A 19,113-nucleotide genomic window follows, 5' to 3' on the forward strand; every position below is an offset into this window, starting at 1 on the left:
CGTAACGAGTCCACTTATTGCACACGAGCCCGGGGATACTTTGAGCTACCGATTTGTGAGACACATAGGTTTAGGAACACTTTTATTATGAGCCATATTTTAAATTTTAAATAGTTCGCATATTTTTCCTTGTATAATATAATTTTTTTTTATTGTAAAGTAATTCGTAATTCAGCCGCTCCAGCGGCTGCAATGAGTTTGCTAATAAAATCTATCTATCTATCTATCTATCTATCTATCTATATAAATGATATATGACTTACGAATGAAAACTCAATTCGGTGGCATCACAGTTTCCACTGTTTACGGACGATCCATTTTCCAAGTTGAATGACTCATAACCACTTTGATTGTTATCAAATTTTGATAAACACGATCAGATGCAACTTTTGGCAAAGTTTATAAAAATCATGTAGATACAATTCAGGGCCACCTTAAATTTTCGAAAATTTAAGGTTGCTCTTAACTTTATCCACAATTTTTTTTAAACTTTGCCAAAAGTTGCATCGTATCCTACTGATCAAAATTTGATAATAAAGACGGGGTTCACCGTTCCGCTTAGGAAATATAAGTACTTAAAGCTAAAATTACGGGTGTTTTTAGTAGGCTATACTGTTGCTATGGTAACATATGGTGCCACGAAAATGATACCAACGAGTTAACCAATGATTGGGAAGTTTTTGATACTAGAATTTTAGCATCAACTGATCAAGAGTGGTTATAAAGAATTATCAAAACCTACGTCTTGAAAAGTCCTGGAAAGCTTTTTGACACAAACGTTAGTTCCTCAATTGAGCAGAAGTACATATATATATTGAAACGTAAGAAACTTATATCCAAAAGGTTTAATTTTAGCTAAGTTTATTAGCATCAAAAGTTCATAATTGTGAGATAACCAGGTTAGAAAACGCCATACAGGGAAAGCAATTTCTTCCACCAGTTTAAACTTTACAATCATTTACAAAAATACTGCTTTTATCTGAAAAACGCAGAAAATGTAACAAGAAAAACATAAAACCCAACTTACCAGAATGGCTAACTTTGTTGTTAACCTACACATTTCACTGCCTCTTTCTAAAGAATAACAAACATTAATATCTGATTCCACAAAAACAACGTCATGTCACCAATTCCGTCGAGCGCGCCATAATCAATAATGTTGAGTGACAGTTGTTCCAATTACGAGTTGTTAGAATTCTACGCAAGCGCAAAGTATTTTTCTACGTCTTTAACTCTCCATTCCTCCCAGTCTCTCCCTTCCTTAAATCGGAGCCACTTTTCAACTCATCTTGGCGCATCTTTCTTTCTGTACTCTCAATACCATGATTATGTTCGTTCTTTACATCACTTTAAAGAGGTTCACATTACTGTACATTTTCCTATCCTTTGTGCTCTATGAAAACCACTCCACATCAATATTAGTTGCCGCAGACAGACTGAAAAAAATCCTGATCCTACATAATTATAAGCTTTAGAGACTAATAAATTTAAACTTCCACACAAACTTATGCGAGTGATTATGGGTTTAATAAATGGTTAGTCAATCATAAGGCATGTTTGAACTCGTTTGATTCAACCGTGACTGTACGTTAGACCACAAAGACGGGAGGCCAAAGTCAGCATTGTTAGCATGACTTTTCTTACGTGAAATTTAAGAATTGCCTCTTTGGACAAGTTTTGTTTTCAATTTCTACTAGCAAGGATTCACTTATTTTATTCATCTCATAACTTTAAATGTATGTACATTTCACAGTCATTTGCAAATCAAACCTCAGTAAAATTAACAACAATGAAGAACAACCCTAAAAATAGAATAAAACAGCGCTGTCTCGATACAAGCCATGGTACTTATTACACAATATTTGTACAACGCATGATGATCTACTTGTGCGAGCAATTGTTACCGTTTGTTCTTGAAATTGTGAAATGGTGTTTCTCTGAACATGTCTATACACTATTTAGAGCTAGATGAATGTATAACATACTTAACCTTATTTGTGCAAGTCTGAAGGCATATATAATATACAATACTGCATCAATGATTCAAAGTGGTATACTTTTAAATGTCACACAATGGACGGAATTTTTTTCCGTACACACAAGTGCCTATGAGCCCTCATAATTTTGCAAGGAAGGTGAGAAGTTGTTTTCAACAAATCATTAATTTATTCAACTTCAAAACCCTCTTGCTAAGCAAATAACTTTAAAAATCGGTTAAGACGAGGTTCTGGAGGTTCTGGAGGGAGGTTTAATGACAGCTTAGAACTGATTAAGGTTTTAACTGTGAGTTGAGAAATGATGTTTTTTTAACTGAAAGCTGAGGTCTAAGGACTAAAAAATAACTGATAGCTGAGATATGGGCTGAAATCCAGAATAATAGAAGAAATCACTGAAAATGTATCTGCTAGCTGAGATTCCTGTACCCTAGACTAGACCCTGTTAACCGAATACAACCAGTACATTTTGGTGTTGCAAAATGTGAAAAAGTCTTGCAGGCTCCCCATAATGGCATGGGATAAAATTATAGTGTTGTGAGGCAGCATTGACTCTTTTATCGATTTCTAATCGTGGTTCTTTGCCAAGCTAGAAACTAATTAGTCGTGTCTGTTGCTCCTTTATTTACCCTAGCGCAGCCTCATTCAATTTAAGCAGGGAACACACTCGAGCCTAGCGGTATTCATTTTTAACCTTAGTTTGTAGTATTTTAATTCTTGTTTTAGTTTTTAATCTTAGTTAGCTTACCGCATAGGTTTTTGTCCTTTTTATTGTGTTTTAGATTTTAATGTATTTTAATGGTTTAACATTTATTTTCTCAGAGGACCCTCCTGAAAACCACCTCCTGGTGATTGGAGGCCTCCTCTTAAAATATTATGTATTATTATTACTATTACTATGTCAGTTAGCAACGGGCAAATTCCACTGCGTGTTGCTGGAATCACAGGATTTCGATCTTGGTATATTTAATGCAGATCTAAGCCCACTAAAGAGCTGCTGCATGTATCAAGCGTAGGAGCAGATAAAGACTTTTTCAACATAAGCACACTGGGTGTCACATGAATAGAAGCATGAGTTAGATAACAAGATGCTGATCTTGTCAAGCGTTGCGCACGTGTTCCTACTTTCTGCAACTCTGACGACCTAAATGGACCCTTTCGCCTGACAAATTGAGTGTCACCAACTGATGACGACTTTGCTTGAGGTTTCTTCATCCCTAACAGCTCACGAATAGCGTTCCTAAATCGGTGGTCTCTATAACAGTAAAACAGTGGATTAAATAGAGAGTTTAACTGCGTCGCTATTTGTGTTAACCTGATAGGCTCATTTGTACGAAAAACTGGCACAACATGTCCTAAGATGCCAAAAAAAAATGCTGGGATAAACGAAGATATTACCGCAGCGGTTAGCAAACCAGTTGTCTTGGCAACTTTAGACTCTAGTTTTGCTTTCATTAGAACGCCGATTTGAGAGATTCCGTTTGGTTTATGATTGCGTATTCCAAAGTAAACCTTTCCATAAAAAAATGCAACAAGAAATAAGCAAACAGCTTCTACAGCAGTCCACGCGGTCAAAATGCGTTCCATGATTGCACGATCCGCAAAGACCATAGTCGTGGCAAAGCTTGCAACTGTTGGGAAGAGCGCAGAGAGCCAGGTACCTATCGTAATCTTTTTGACCCGGCCATTTGTGATGATAAGCTTGTACTCCTTCCATTTTTGTATCGCCACGTACCTCTCCCAAGCAATGATAGTCAAGTGGTGCATAGTAGCTGTAAAGAGTAAAGGCCTGAAGAAATGATTCACCGCATATAACATACAGGTATACTCAAACGAAACTTGACGTAATGAAAAGAAATCAATTGTGGCATATGTAGGCATAAGTATAACGCCAACTAGGAGATCCGTAACGGCCAGGCTTGACAACATAATGTTTGAGGGTTTTTGCAGCTCTCTTCTTTGCTTTATAACTAGGATTATGAGTGCGTTCAAAAGAACGGTGGGGAATGAAACCATGACCGTTATGAGGCCTATAATCAAGTCAAAAGTTGAACCACCGACTTCCCATGACACGTGCGGTGCGTATGGACAATAAAACGCTGAGTGGGATGAACTGAAGTTTGTTTCATTGTTATACAGGTCCATGATGTAAATTAAGGAGGGATGCAGGGGCTTTTAAATAACCAACCACCTCTGTCGATTACGTGCGGTCTTCAGTTTCAGCATTCACGCCTGTCTGCGGTTGCTTCAATTAATCCTGTGAGGAGTAAAATTGAAACAGCTATAATTATCTTTACAGTAAACGTATGTTTCGTGACTGCTGTTCCTGTTTCGTGACTTCCTTGAAAGTAAACCATATTCTAAAGGGACCCTTGATCTATGTTAGTGAAACGACCCAAGAGAACGGTATACAAAGGCATAAATATTGTATTTCGTCACACATATCTTTGTTTTTGTGTGTGGGGACCAAATGGACAAATAGGCAACGTGTCTGATCGATATAGGATGTTTATTAATTACACTTGCATTCAGCATAATGTTCTTCTTCATATAGCATTGACTGCTTGCCCTAGGTTTGGAATCGTTCAGTTCCTTATAATAAAGTTGTAAAGATATGTGTGACGAAATACAATAACTTATTGTAATAAGCATTGGCCCTTAAAATAAGAGATAGTCTGCCTGCATTCTTACACTATCGCAGCTTTTGCCTCTGCTAATCCATAGGCTTAATTATCAGCCGCTGTTTGGGAGAGGAGTCCGTGCTCCAACGTAGACGGGATTCGAGAGAGCGACGGAAATAGAGCCTCTAGTGAACCAGTGTACCAGCATTTTGGTTAGGGAGTAAAGTGGTGCGATCATCACTTGAGATACCTGAAGTTCTCTTTTTTTTTTAAGGAAAAGTAAGCAGACTTTTCTTGAAGTTGAGACCTTTCTTTGCTTTTAAGAGAAATGGGTTTAAACTTTCTTCTTTCATATTCCGACTCAAAAGACCAAAGTACAAATAAATTAATTCGGGATACCTTAACTGAAAAAACCAAAAGACACTTTTACAACGTTGCTTTTAAATGAGATTCTCCAAAACCAATTGCAACAATTGGGCTACGAGCGAATCGTCCATGTTCTAGAAAGAATAGTTTATTGACCCTCACCCCACCCGTAAGGTTTTGTCAATAGTTTGAATAGACGATTAACTATAATGGGCTAAAACTGCCAGTAGCTGTTCATTCATCCTCAGCGGAAATTTTGATTTGTCGATTGTGTGTCCATGATTTTTATGGTATGTCTCAGATTTAAGGGGATTGGGCCGAGCATGGGTAGAGTATAGACGTGTTTTTGCTAGCTCCGCTCAAAATTCGTATATGGAGGCCTCTACATGGCAGGAAAAGGAGAAAAGTTCAGACGAAAAACTCATGTAGAGAGAACTGGGCCAACTTGGAGAAGTGTATCCAACTCGTCGGAAGAAGAATCCCTTTCACCGTTGGAGAAGAAAGCCAAAGTCAAGTTGCACATGTCTGACACGGTGCAATCGAGCGAAGAAGACGAAACCGCCGCTGCCGTGGAGTTGGCTAATTCTGTAATGCCGAAGCTAGACCTTGTTCTGCAGAAGTTAGACAACATGGAAAAGAAATTGGACATCCTTGAGGGTTTTGTGAAAGTGGTCGATGGAAAGGTTAACAAGTTACAGGATAAAGCTGAGCAGTTTGAAAGCTTCAGCAGGGACGCCACAACAAAACTGAAGGTGTTAGATGAAGGAATGTCGTTCGCAAATACAGAGATAGAAAATTTAAAGAAGAAAGTAAAGCTTCTGGAACAAACTATCCAAGAAAATACAGTAAACACCGAAAACAAATTCAAGGGAAAGATCGAGGCCTTAAGAAACGAGAAGTTGTATATGGAGGTGTATCAAAGACGGGAAAACCTTCGCTTCTACGGCATTGCTGAATCTTTCCACCTCTCAGAAGAAAATGTCAAAGAGGTGTTAATTGGCTTTATACAGAAGGAACTTAACATCAGCGAGGCGGATTCTTTTGAGTATCAACGAGTGCACCGCATTGGCAAACGCGACCCATCGCAAGAAAAACCAAGACCAATAATCGCACGTTTTTTGCGATACTCCGACAGAGAGCGAGTCATGTCAAGTGCAAGAAAGCTGAAAGGAACTGGTTTCGGAATATCGCCAGACCTTCCGAAAGAAATTGTGGACCGCAGAAAGGAATTAATGCCTAAGTTCAAAAAAGCAAAAGAAGACGGAAAATCGGCGTTCTTCAAAAGATCAGAGCCGGACAAACTTTTTATTGAGGGTATACGAATCTTCTAATTTCTTTGGAACATAAACTCTCTATCTAGGTATTCATAACATGTAAGCCTCATTCACACTTGTTCTTAAAAATGGAGCTACATGCGTGTCATCTAGTTAGCGCAATGCGTGCAAGACCTATTCCATTAGTAGCGCAATTAACAGCTTTTATCGCTGGCTACTGTTTTACATACATGTTCAATTGTAGTTGTAGGTGTTATAAATGTTTTTCTTTTGTTTCTTTTTCCTTTTCAATATTAATTATTTTTACCTTTTTCTTGTTCAAGAGACATGCAAATTTTTTCATTAGCTCATCTACTAAAGATTACTATCTCATTCTCTGCAACTGCTCGCCTTTTCACTTAAATATGTCCTTAAAAATTTACAAAACTTAATTTAAATTTTGGTATCCTATCCTTAAATGTTCGGGGGATAAGATCTTTTGATAAACGAAAAGCACTTTTTCATTGGTGTATGAAGGATAAAGCTGATATAATTTTTCTACAAGAGACCTACAGCACATCCGAGGTGGAAAACACCTGGAAATCCCAGTGGAGAGGAGACTTGTTTTTTTGTCATGGTTCTGAACACAGCAGAGGTGTCTTAACACTAGTCAAAGAAGGGCTTGACTGTAAACTTGAGGTATGTAAACAAGATAATCTAGGTCGGTATATCATTCTAAAAGGTCTTGTTCAAGGTCAATCTTTTTTATTTTTGAATATCTATGCGCCAAATAAGACCAACGAACAATGCATCTTTTACGACGAAATACAGAACGAATTCGACAAATTGGAAATTGACACTGATTGCAAAATAATAATAGGTGGTGACTTTAATGTTATCCGCGACCCAGATTTGGATGGATCGGGAGGATCTCCAAAATTGAAAGAATCGTCCAAAAAGATAGAAAATCTATGTTTTTCTCTTGATCTAATAGACATCTGGAGAATCAGAAACCCTAAATTAAAACGTTTCTCCTGGAGACAGAAAACTCCAATGATTCAACGGCGGTTAGATTATTGGTTGATATCAAATAATATACAGGAAGAAGTTGATAAGGTCGATATTATCCCTGCTATTAGATCTGACCATTCCGCCATTACGTTGTACATTAATGGTATAGAGAACTCAACCTATGGACCGTCTTTTTGGAAATTCAATGCAAGTTTGTCAGAAGATAAAGAATATGTAGACCTAATTAGAAACAAAATCGGTGAATGGGTAGACGAAAGTAGAGAAATCGAAGACCCGCGGGTTACCTGGGATTATTTAAAATATAAAATACGCTATGAAACGATTGGTTATAGTAAGAAGAAAGCAAAAGAGAGAAGGTCAGAGCTGGTAAATTTGGAAATTAGACTAAAAGAGTGTCAGCGAAAATGTGACGAACACCCAAGTGCTGAAAATCTCTGCGATTTAGAAGTTCTCAAATCAGAATACGAACGCCATTATGATTATATAACACAAGGAGCAATCATAAGATCTCGGGTGAGTTGGTATGAAGAGGGCGAAAAGAATAGCAAGTATTTTTTAAATTTAGAAAGTGCTAAAAAGAAAAAGACATGTATACGGAAATTATCCGTGGATAATGATTCATATATAACAGACCCAAAAGAAATAATGAAAGAGATTCATGATTTCTATGAAAAACTCTATGATAGAGACTCGTATAATTTAGGTGAGAATTCAATTGATCGTTTCCTTAATGAAGTGGATACTAAAAAATTGTCTGATGAAGAGAAAATGACTTTAGATAAACAACTTACTAGATCCGAACTGTACGAAGCATTGAAGACATTTCCGAAAAACAAAACACCTGGAAGTGACGGTTTAACTGTGGAATTTTACTTGGCGTTCTGGCACGTGGTTGCAAAGTATCTCGAAAAGTCTCTAAACTTCTCTCACCAACACGGGCAACTATCAACTTCGCAAAAGCAGGCAATGATTACCCTATTGGAGAAAAAAGATAAAGATAGACGATTTATAAAGAACTGGCGACCTATCTCACTGATCAACGTAGATGTTAAAATTGCATCCAAAGCGTTTGCTAGAAGGCTGGAGCCAATCCTGCCAGAACTTATTCACCATAATCAAAACGGTTTTATCAAAGGAAGATCTACATTTGATGCAGTTAGAACAATCGATGATTTACTTGAATTGGCAAAACTCACAAATACAACAGGTATTCTAATGGCAATTGACTTTGAAAAGGCATTTGATTCTCTGGACCATACATATCTATTTAAAGTATTGGAAAAATTCAATTTTGGACCGTATTTTTTACAATGGGTAAAAACATTTTATACAAACATATCCAGCTGTATCTTAAATAACGGCTTTACTACAGATCTTTTCTGTATCCATCGTGGTGTACGACAAGGTGACCCTCTATCACCTTTATTATTCATCTTAGCTTTGGAAGTTCTCGCATGTCAAATCAGGCAGGATAAAACCATACAAGGAATAATGGTCAAAAACGTGGAGATCAAACTCACGCTTTTTGCAGATGACATGACTTGTTTTCTAAAAGACATAAATGCATATTCGCGACTTTGTACAACTTTAAAGGTTTTTTCATTGCATTCTGGTCTCCGAATTAACGACGATAAAACAGAAGTTTTTGGTATCGGCCCACATAAACTAGTACAAAATGACTTTACTCACAAAGTGCGAAAATCAATCAAGATATTAGGTACCGTTTTTGACTATCACAAACCATCACGAGACAAAGCAAACTTCGACTCAATATTCAAATCTATTAAAAAAACGCTGAGTATGTGGAAGTGGAGGGGTCTTACCCTGATTGGTAAGATTCAAATAGTTAAGACCTTCATTATTCCAAAATTTTTGAGTAAAGCGACTGCAATTTCAATATCAAACGATCTTGTCAAGGAGATAAACAGACTGATTTTCGGTTTCATTTGGAAAGGTAACGATAAAATTAAACGGACCGCGCTTATCAATGATATTGAAAATGGAGGACTAAAAATGCTTGATATTGAATCCATGATATCGGCTCAAAGAGTGATGATCTTAAAAAAGTATCTAGGAGAGAGCAACAGCACTTGGAAAACTATTTTAGATGATTTCTTTTTTGGAAATATAGGTGGAAAACTCATCCTGTTCTGTGATTTTGAAACTAGTAAACTACCGGTTCATCTTCCAATATTCTACAAAGAGTGTCTAGAGGCATTTCGTAATTTAAAGAAATTCAAGGTAGCCACCTATGAGGATGTTGTAGACCAAATTATTTGGAATAATAGGAATATTGTGATACACGGAAAATCTCTTTTTGAAAAACATTTGTTTACTAAAGGAATTGTTAAAATTGGTGACTTGTTATCCGATACGGGTAAATTTCTTGAAAGCCCTAAAGTGTTGGAAGCGAATCTATCTCCAATCCAGTACTTCAAATTAATAGGAATTGTAGATGCCATACCAAAAGAATGGAGATTAATTATCAAAGAATCACATATTCAACATCAGCAACTATATCCTCAACAGCATTTGGATACAGTGTATATTTATATCGACGAAACCAAATCGGATCTGTTAAAAGCCTCTTCAAAACTTTTGTATAAAGGATTTAAAACAAAGAAACAAACTCCTCCAACCGCCAAAAGGAAGTTGAAGGACAAATATCCAGAGGTTATAGAAGACTGGAAAAAAATTTATTCTTTACCATTCACTGTCACACTTGAAACAAAAATTAGAGAGTTCCAATATAAATTATTAAACGATATAATTTTCACAAATGAGAGGTTATTCCGTTTTAAAATGATTGAATCACCAATGTGCACCTTTTGTTTGAAAGAGGTCGAGTCCCTCGAACATTTGCTCTTTTATTGTGATACAACAAAAGACTTCTGGCGGGCTTTTTCTTCTTGGCTTTCAAACCAGAATGTATCTTTGGACACTTTGACATTTGAAAATATATTGTTTGGAGTGTTCAACAACAACGAAGACTTTATTATCCTGAATCACTTGATACTGCTAGGAAAGTTTTTTATTTATAAATGTAAATTAAATAAAATTAAACCAACATTAACAATATTTTTAGCAAAGACAAAAACCGTTTATTACATTGAAAAAAAAATAGCTACCAAAAATAACCAACTTTATAAACATTACAAAAAGTGGGAAAAACTAATGCCATCTCTTAATAATAGTTGAGCTTAATTTGTAATTTCTCCTTCTCAGCATGTCACTAACTTATTTTCTTTTTTTTTTTCTCTGTATTTGGGTAGCTGCACTATTGTAAACAACGCATTGTATATTCTTTAGGTATAATTAGGCTACGATTAGTAATTATAATTTGTTGTATGTAATCTATTGTAGTTATGACGTATTGTAAGTATTGTAACTAGTGTTATGTCTTGTGTTGTATTGTATGTATTATAACCCAAAATGTTGAAAAAAAAATAAAAATTACAAAAAAAAAAAAAAAAAAATGTCTCAGATTTAATTTAAAATTATAGGCACCTCTTGTTAAAAATATGCTATCTCCGACGGTTTTTCCACGAATTAAAGAAAAACTATAAAAAAAAAATATATATATAGGGCTTATAATGTCTGATCAACTCAGACAAAGAGAGTAAAATGAGCCGCAAACTTAGAAACGTTCTTTTAGCTCGTTCATTTCCTATTAAAGAAAAGATAGTTTGTCTTTCTATCTTTAAACTTTAATACGTATCTAGTTGTGTTATGATAAGTTTGTGGATACCTTTACTTTACATCAAATAATGTTTTGGCTGCATATTTTACACTTTCAATTTTATCGCTTCACACTTTGCTATAAAAGTGTGTTTTTTTTTTAGTTTTGAAAGCCATGCTGAGCTATCTTTAAAATACATTTATATGCTCAGTTCAAACCATTCTGGGACGTGTGCGACTTCCTCTTTATTGAAAAATGGTTTTGGTCTAATCAAAATACAAACCGTGCCATCTTGTCATTCAATTAAGGAAAAAAAATGAAGGAACTGGTTCATCTGCGTTTTTTTTACTCTTCTGGAAATACCTGATCAGCAAATTAATATAGAGACTTTTTCTACTACCTACCATGAACAGTACTGTTATGCGTTGTTTATTTTTGTAACTAATTGTTGAAGTGAGAACGGTAAGTCAGAAACAAGATCTTCATGAGTGGGAGAACACTTTACGACTTCGTGGCAAAATGCAACAATATTCTTCGTCTCAATATTCATATTACATATTATTCATATTCTCCGTCTCAATGTTCTCCCTTACGTTGTGGCGATTTAGTGAGCTGACACGTTATCAAGTGATACCGATGTTGAATCCTTTGGAGTGAGGTCAACTGCCTTTAGTACCAACAATCGTAGAGTAGAGGTAGAGTAGCAGAACATTTCGTGTCAAAATTCTCCTAAACTAATTGGAAAAACAGCATGTTTGCGAAAACTTGAGGGACTTCCGGAATTGTGCGGTAACAGGCGAACAGCTTCACGTACTTAACTAACCTGTGCCATTCTTAATAGTTTACAGTCTTGATATATGTATTGCGTTAAGAATTATATTAATAGCTGTCATAAACATCTGCCAATTTTATAATTAACTTCATCTGAAAAGTTTTACTCTAAATATTCAGAGTTAATGAAACCGAAACTAACGAATCGATATAAGGGGCAAAGAACTGAAAAATGATCGGAACCAAACTTAGGGTGGATAAAAATTTTTAACATAAAGTTTGTGGATAAATCTTAATTATGTGATTGTTTAAATTAAACCAGGAGCAGTAATTTCATGCGGCGCTTATTTTTGTAATTGACTTTTAGGGTGAGAACGGACAATCTAAAAAGAGATCTTCATAAATTTGAGAAAGCCTCAAGACAAGGTGGCAAAATATAACATTTTCAGTCCGTCTCAATATTCTGCCTTACGTTGTAGCTGACACGTTGTCAGGTGACACTGATGTTGACCTTCTCTGATCGTTTCACTGGGAACGTTTCCATTAGTAAAGTTCGGTAGTTCCTCGACGAAACTAAACTTGCTACCTGTGGATTTTACGATTCGCGACAAAGTTTAAAACCGACAAATGCAAGGAGATTACGGGATCAATAATCAGGAAATAATTGTAAGGAAAACAAATCTATAACTTAGAACACTGAAGTAACATTTATCGGTCAAAATTGCTCCTTACCTAACATTCAACGATAGTAAAACTGACGATAGTGTGCCCGTAAAAATCTTTGATTTTTGTCGATTTAGCCAGAAATGATCGTGGGACTAACATTCATAAAGTCGCCTTTCGATGCAATTTGACGCCAAGTTACTTTCTAGGTACTGAAATCAGGGCAACTGAGTAAAATTCTAATTGCTCCAATAATTAAAGGGTTGCCGACTCAATTGAAGTGAATGGAACGGCCTTTAGCGCCAGCGATGGTTACCGCTTTTAAGTGTATAAATGGAGAGTAGCGGAAAATTTAATGTGGAAATTCTCCACGCTAATTGTAAATACTGCCTGGTTAAAATTACTGGGGCGCTATCTTTACTGGGTGGCGCAGATTTCGAAATTCTTATTTAATAGGTGATGTCTTTACGATAATCTTATTTTTCCCGGTCATTTCGCAATAATTTACTTTTCGGATCAATTGATCAGACTCAAATTACCTTATCACACCTGTCAAACATTTAATTACTTTCGTTTCGTAAATAGTATTATTAATATCTATATCTCGGCTTTTCTGATGATATAATTATTTTTCCGTTGCTTGGCTGATTTTCATGGGGCACACGTTTAAACTAATCAAATATATATATATATTCTGTCAGGGGTGTTTAGAGTCGCCTCAAATGTAATAAAACAGGGGCTTCGAGCAGTTAGAAGGTGTGTTGGCCAGCTAAAAGATGACTAGTATTTAATTTCAAAGCGGGCAAAAACTTTGTTAATTTCCTAATTTACCTAATTTGGTTGATCTCAACCTTAATATTTATAGTTTAAGAATTCAAAAAGCAAGTGAATATCATGAAATTCACAATAAAATCCGAAAACAATTGATTAGAAGAAAATGATCGAAATCAAACTTCCAGTTAATAAATTTGGTTTTGAATTTTTAACATGTGTACGAAATCTTCGTATGTGACTATTAACTCTTGGGCGGTGCTTCCTGTGATGCTGATTTGTATTTTTATTCTTTCCTCTGTCCAGAAATATCTCTTTCTAAGAAAGATTTCACAGCTGGGCGAGATGTGATATTCCACTCTGAAAATTTTTGATAATTCATTTCTTTCTCCGTTTTCTCCTTAGTTTTAGATTTGATTGAGAAGATATATCAAAAGCTCAAGACAGTGTTTGACCACATTTCCAAACACCTCGAATTTCGTCAAAAATACTCCGCTGCGAGTCGGATTTTTAACTCTCTTCTCAGTGTTTGGTAATGTGGTCAAACACGGTCTTTCGTGTTTGATATATTACATATTACATGCTATTTAGTTTGCTGGCGGTAGTGGGCTTTGGGAATCGTTTCCCTGCAGTCAATTTACCCAAAAATTGTCGATAAGTAAATGATGCTCGTAAAGTCGCTCAGCGATACCATTAATCACAGAATCCTTTGCAACTGAATAATAAATCCAAAATGGTTCAGTCAGGTTAAAGGATTGCCGAATTGCTTGGGAGCGGCCTGTAGCGCCAACAAAAGTTGCCGCTTTTAATCAAAAATGTAAATGGAGAGAGGTGGAACATTTCATGTGAAATTTCTCAAGATAAATAGGGAAGACTACTTGTTGGTGAAAACTTTCTTGTATCGCTAAAGTTGCAAATAAGGGCGGTGCAGATTTTGAAATTAATTGTAGCTTGACTGTCATCATATTAATTTGGGTATATTCATTTTTTAAGGTCATTTATACTAGTTTACAAATTTAATTGTATTTCACCTGACGATCCTTTAATTATCTTTATTTAGTAAATAGTACTATTAATATTTATAGGTTGGCTTATGTTATTTTTTGTCGCTTGCTCGAATTTCACGGGGCACACTTTTACGCTTCTGATATTTCCGCTAAGTTATATGTTTGTTATGGTTTATAGTCTGCTGCCACGACATCAGAGTCCAGTTAATAATGACCGCTCTGGTCATCTCACGGGGAACGTTTCCGACTCAATTATGTTATTGCAGGCTAGATTTCATTAGACAAGGCGCTTGTTTACATCTCTGGTACATTCATGATTTTTTTCGTTTGCTTTAAATTGCATGCCTCTTTCAGCATAAATCGTTGCACTTGTTATCACCATGGATGAAATTTGTCGTAGCACCAAGCCATCTAAGGAGCTGCTGCATTTATCATCCGTAAAGACTGCATCCATCCGACTTAATTTTAGCCTTCCTTATTGCCTTATTTACCTATCCATTCATACAGGAACTAGCCACTGATAGTTGACTTAAAGCCAAATTCGATGTATTAAAAAATCCCTACTCATCTCTTTGCCTGAGAGGAATAAAACAAATATGCCGTGCGCTTGATACAACTTCTTGTTATTCTCCAAAGCCTTGGAGCCAGGTATCAAAATTGGCCTATTTCAACACTGTGGAGGTTCTGTTGACTCGGGTTTGTCTACGTTAATGTTAGTTGTCGGATGAATGACCATTTTGCCTGTCTACCTCATTACTAACTAGCAAACACAGATATCAGTGAGTGCATCTTGCCTGTGTGTTCGCCGGTGTTGGATAATTACACAAACAAGATATAAAATAGATAAAATCAAATAACTAATTAAATACCTCCAATATTAGACCTTTTCTTGTTCTTTATTTTTATTATTATTAGTTTACAAACACAATATACGTAGGAAAAACTACACAAAATAAAAAGAGGAACATAGTAATATTACAGCAAAATATTTACAGTACAATATGATAATTAACACTACTTACATCGTTTAGTTTACAGTTTGTAAATTTCCGGTATTTTTGGTGTTAAAGTTTCGAACAAAAGGCAGCTATACTAACGCTACACTTGCCACATATTTACAGTATGGTAAACATTATATTACTGACCAAAAAAAAAAAATGAACACTATATACATCGTTTACTTAGTTAACAAAACAAAGAAAACACGTCATCAATGCATGCTAAATAATATGTTGAAAGGATTTTTGGAAAGCAGTAATATGCTTGTTTTTAAATGCTATTTCTTTCTGCATATTTAGTTTTTTCTTTTAGAAGTATGAGAAAACTGTTGAAAGAGAGCTTTTCGTCGTGTAGTCAGCTGCAGTATGTAGAAAATTTCGCAATTTTACAACTATTTATTTTGTTTTTGGATTTGATTGATCTTGTCAAGCGTTTGGTACGTTTTCCAGCTGTGCACAACTCAAACGACCTAAAAAATAGGTCCGCAATGCGTACTTGTGGCCTTATGCTTAGTTTGATTCCATTCCGTTGGCAATCACTGTAAAGATAAAGGTGTAGAAATAAGTGAATTATGTAACATAGACTTTTTTATATTTCTAGCATTAACATAAACAAGTCGTTAAAACAAGTGGGAAATTTATTGCAGAACACTATTTACTTATTTACTTTATCCTCTGATAATATTTAACTCTTATTTCCTATGGTGCATAACACAACAACAGTGTCTCTTTATTTAGCCCCATTTTGTGTAGCATTCGATTCTGTTAAGTTTTGCTATCTTTTAATTTACTGGAATCGGTGGTATCTGTCATGCTTGCCCTTTTAGATCTTATCACGCACGGTTTTACAGACTCGTGAACACCACTTAATGGTGTATTTATCGATTAATTAACCTTGTATTTCCGTTTTCGTGGGAAAAATCTGGACATTTTCAGGCGCAGAGATATTGTGTGCAGACTGTTTAATCTTTTCTTGTACAAGTTTTTTCGTTGTTTAAAACTTTTAAAGTCTTTAAAAGAATACTCAAAAAGTCTATATTGGGTTCTTTTCTGTAAAAAGCTATCGCTTTTGGTATCATTGAGAATTGTGATTGAGAAATAATTGTGATAGTTTGGGTGGTATTTATTTTATTAAGATTGACGTTTCCTGTCAAATGGTGATAGAGCGGCTTTCACTATTTCTCTTAGAACAGGAAATTTGCGGGAGTAAGGAATGACCGAGTTTGTATTCGAGTTCGAGTTGGACCTCGAATTCGATTTCGAGTTGGACCTCGAGTTAAAATTTCAAACGCAAGTTAATAATTGGCAATAAATACCTCTTAGTAACCGAGTTCGAAGGTCATACTGTAAGTTACGAAACGAGTTTTTCCCCATCTATTTATAGACCAAGCGCGAAGCGCGGGGGCCATAAATCAAAGGGGAAAACGAGGATCCGTAACTTACAGTACGGACCGAGAAAACGAGGTCAGTAAGATATTTATTACATCTCTACTGTGTGTCTGACGGGCTCAGGAGCTATTTTTATTCACGCGGAACGGCTTCAAATTTCTGACGCACCTCGAAAGCAAAACGACTCAATTTGAAATCATTGTTAAGTGACTCTTAAATCGTTAGTAGGTTTTAATACACAATTTTAGGAGTAAAAGAAAGTTTTTTAAACTATTACTTGCTAAAAATGTTAAGAAGACTTGGTGGTAAATCTCGAAATACGGCCCGCTAAATTAACCAATCACAGCGCGCGTACTAACTGAGAGATACAATAATTAATGTTAAAAATCAACCTCTTTCCAAGCAGCGAAGGGTAACTGAGATATAGGCAGTCCCGATGGACAAAAAAAAAAAAAAAAAAGATGGATTGTATAAGCAGATGCACAAGCTGGGTGAATGTGACTGTGACGTGAAAGAATTGAAAGTTGCCATGAAAAGTACGTGAAGAAGGCGTTTTATTATCACCTTTCTAGTGCCTTTTAACGCATAATGAGCTCAAGGTAACAAACAATTTATTATTCAGTTGTTTTTGCCGTTTAAGCAATACAATTGTAGGCACACACCAAATATAGAGCAGGGATATAGATTTTCATGTGTTACCATTTGTCACCGCGGATGAGTAATATCACATTTTCCTCTTATTAGACGATTTCATATGATTCTGAATAAAAACAAATTCTTTTTAATTACCTTTATACATTTCATTTCTTTCTCCAAACCAGGAAATGTGTGATTTCACATAAGATGCCAGACTTGGACAACGTTAAAGCCACGAGTCACGACTCTTGTCCTTTCTTAAGAGAGATGAACACTGCTTTCTTTTGATTTGCACCCATTTTTACTCGGGCTTCCTTAGGAAAGCCCGAGTCATGAAATGTAAGTCCTTCTTGGTCTCCAAAAGGGGGTTCATGGTCCAAGGCGTTCCTAGCGTAGACCGTGGAAACTGGGGATGAGAGTGCAACAGCTTGTGTTATCACGTGCTCGCTCTTCGTCAACAACATAATTTACAGGGTGCTATGTTTTGTGAAGAACGTTTTGGAGAGAGTCACGCCTTGCACGTTCATCTCACATACTAAGATGTCGATCTTTTCGGAACGGATCGGTCCACGAATTATTTCGTTGAAAGCCTGTCAAATAATCAAAGTTCATGCTCATTCACACGAGATAACAAATGAGCCCTGCACGAGTTCAAACAACGCAAACACTGGCAGAAAACCTTGACCATGCACTTTCAACTAAGAGTATAAAATGGTTTATGAAGCTCACTTTTTGATAGAATTCGGGATAAAAATGAAGAACTGTTTTTATTTTTTTTCTGGGAAAGCTTTTGGGCACTATACTTAAGGATTACAGAAATTTTGAAATTCTACGGTATTAGTCGAGATTTTAGAATAAAAACTAGCGGTAAAAAACGACGTTACGATCTCTCGGAGATCATTTTCAAGTTGAAGAAAAAACGAATGAAATATACATATATAAGTACAAGTCAGGGCTTGAGAATGTCAAACGATAAAATATGTAAATGCAAACGCTAAAATGTAAGTGTTAAAATAATAAAATACTACAAAGAAAACCTATACAAATAACTTTGCACAGATTGAGTCTGACTGTTTGTTCAATGTTGGCGTAAGCTCCTTTATAAAGAGCATTTCGTAGATCAGGCAGTCGAATTTACTTTGGCACTTTCTCAAGATCTTAAAATCACGATATATGTCACTTGGGACTGTTCCATGCTGCTCTTTGATGTGATTCCCGATTGAAGACGATCCTTTGTGTTCCTCAACGCGTTGATAGAGGTGTCGGCACGACATAGTTTGCATCACACAAACCACACTTGTAGTAGTAAACAACGCGTTGCTGGTTAATGATAGGCGGCTTCTTTTCTTTTGGTTTGATCTCGTGTCCGATCTTGCGGCTTGTATACACAGGACGAATATCAATTCCAATTTTTCGGCCTAGTTCCCCATGTCGTCCTCGCGCGGAATTGGCCGATCTCTGATCCTTGAATGATAACACTATTCTGACAGGCGTTTCATTCACGTTACGTGCTCGAGTGGAAATTGGATCGCCAGAAACTTTCTTGGTGACAAAATTACTGATGGTCGATTGTATCAATTGCGTAATAATTCCAGTACCCAACGCATATATATTTCATTCGTTTTTTCTTCAACTTGAAGATGATCTCAGAGAGGTCGAAACGTCGTTTTTTACCGCTGGTTTTTATTCTGAAATGTTTTTCAAAAAAAATACTTATAAGAATTAGTCGAGATCGTTAGGTATATCTAAGAGACTGTCTCTCTATAAAACCACCCACTCAATTCCGCATCAAAAATACATTTGCGCGAAACTCTGGCAGCCGAAGCATTTTTTAAGGTAAGAGTGAAAACAGGTTTGGTTTGACTAGAAATGATTTTCCAATCGCGTTCGGAACGTCGCGTCAGGGCCTTTCGCAACGTCTTCCGTGGAGCTG

General features: G+C 36.0%; 2 protein-coding genes across 2 annotated transcripts; one reads left to right on the forward strand and one right to left on the reverse strand.

The window, feature by feature from the left end:
* Positions 1-2,960: 2,960 nt before the first annotated feature.
* On the reverse strand, positions 2,961-4,383 carry LOC145492618 (trace amine-associated receptor 1-like). Its single transcript, XM_081472044.1, has one exon. The coding sequence runs from the start codon at positions 4,137-4,139 to the stop codon at positions 2,961-2,963; it is 1,179 nt and encodes a 392-aa protein (XP_081328170.1). The 5' UTR covers positions 4,140-4,383.
* A 909-nt stretch (positions 4,384-5,292) lies between these two features.
* Positions 5,293-6,384, forward strand: LOC145492138 (uncharacterized). Its single transcript, XM_081471473.1, has one exon. It carries the CDS (start codon positions 5,368-5,370, stop codon positions 6,310-6,312), a length of 945 nt encoding a protein of 314 aa, XP_081327599.1. The 5' UTR covers positions 5,293-5,367; the 3' UTR covers positions 6,313-6,384.
* Positions 6,385-19,113: the final 12,729 nt, after the last annotated feature.

The sequence above is a fragment of the Orbicella franksi genome, chromosome 7 (assembly GCF_964199315.1).
Source record: "Orbicella franksi chromosome 7, jaOrbFran1.1, whole genome shotgun sequence".
In the NCBI taxonomy this organism is placed as follows: domain Eukaryota; kingdom Metazoa; phylum Cnidaria; class Anthozoa; order Scleractinia; family Merulinidae; genus Orbicella; species Orbicella franksi.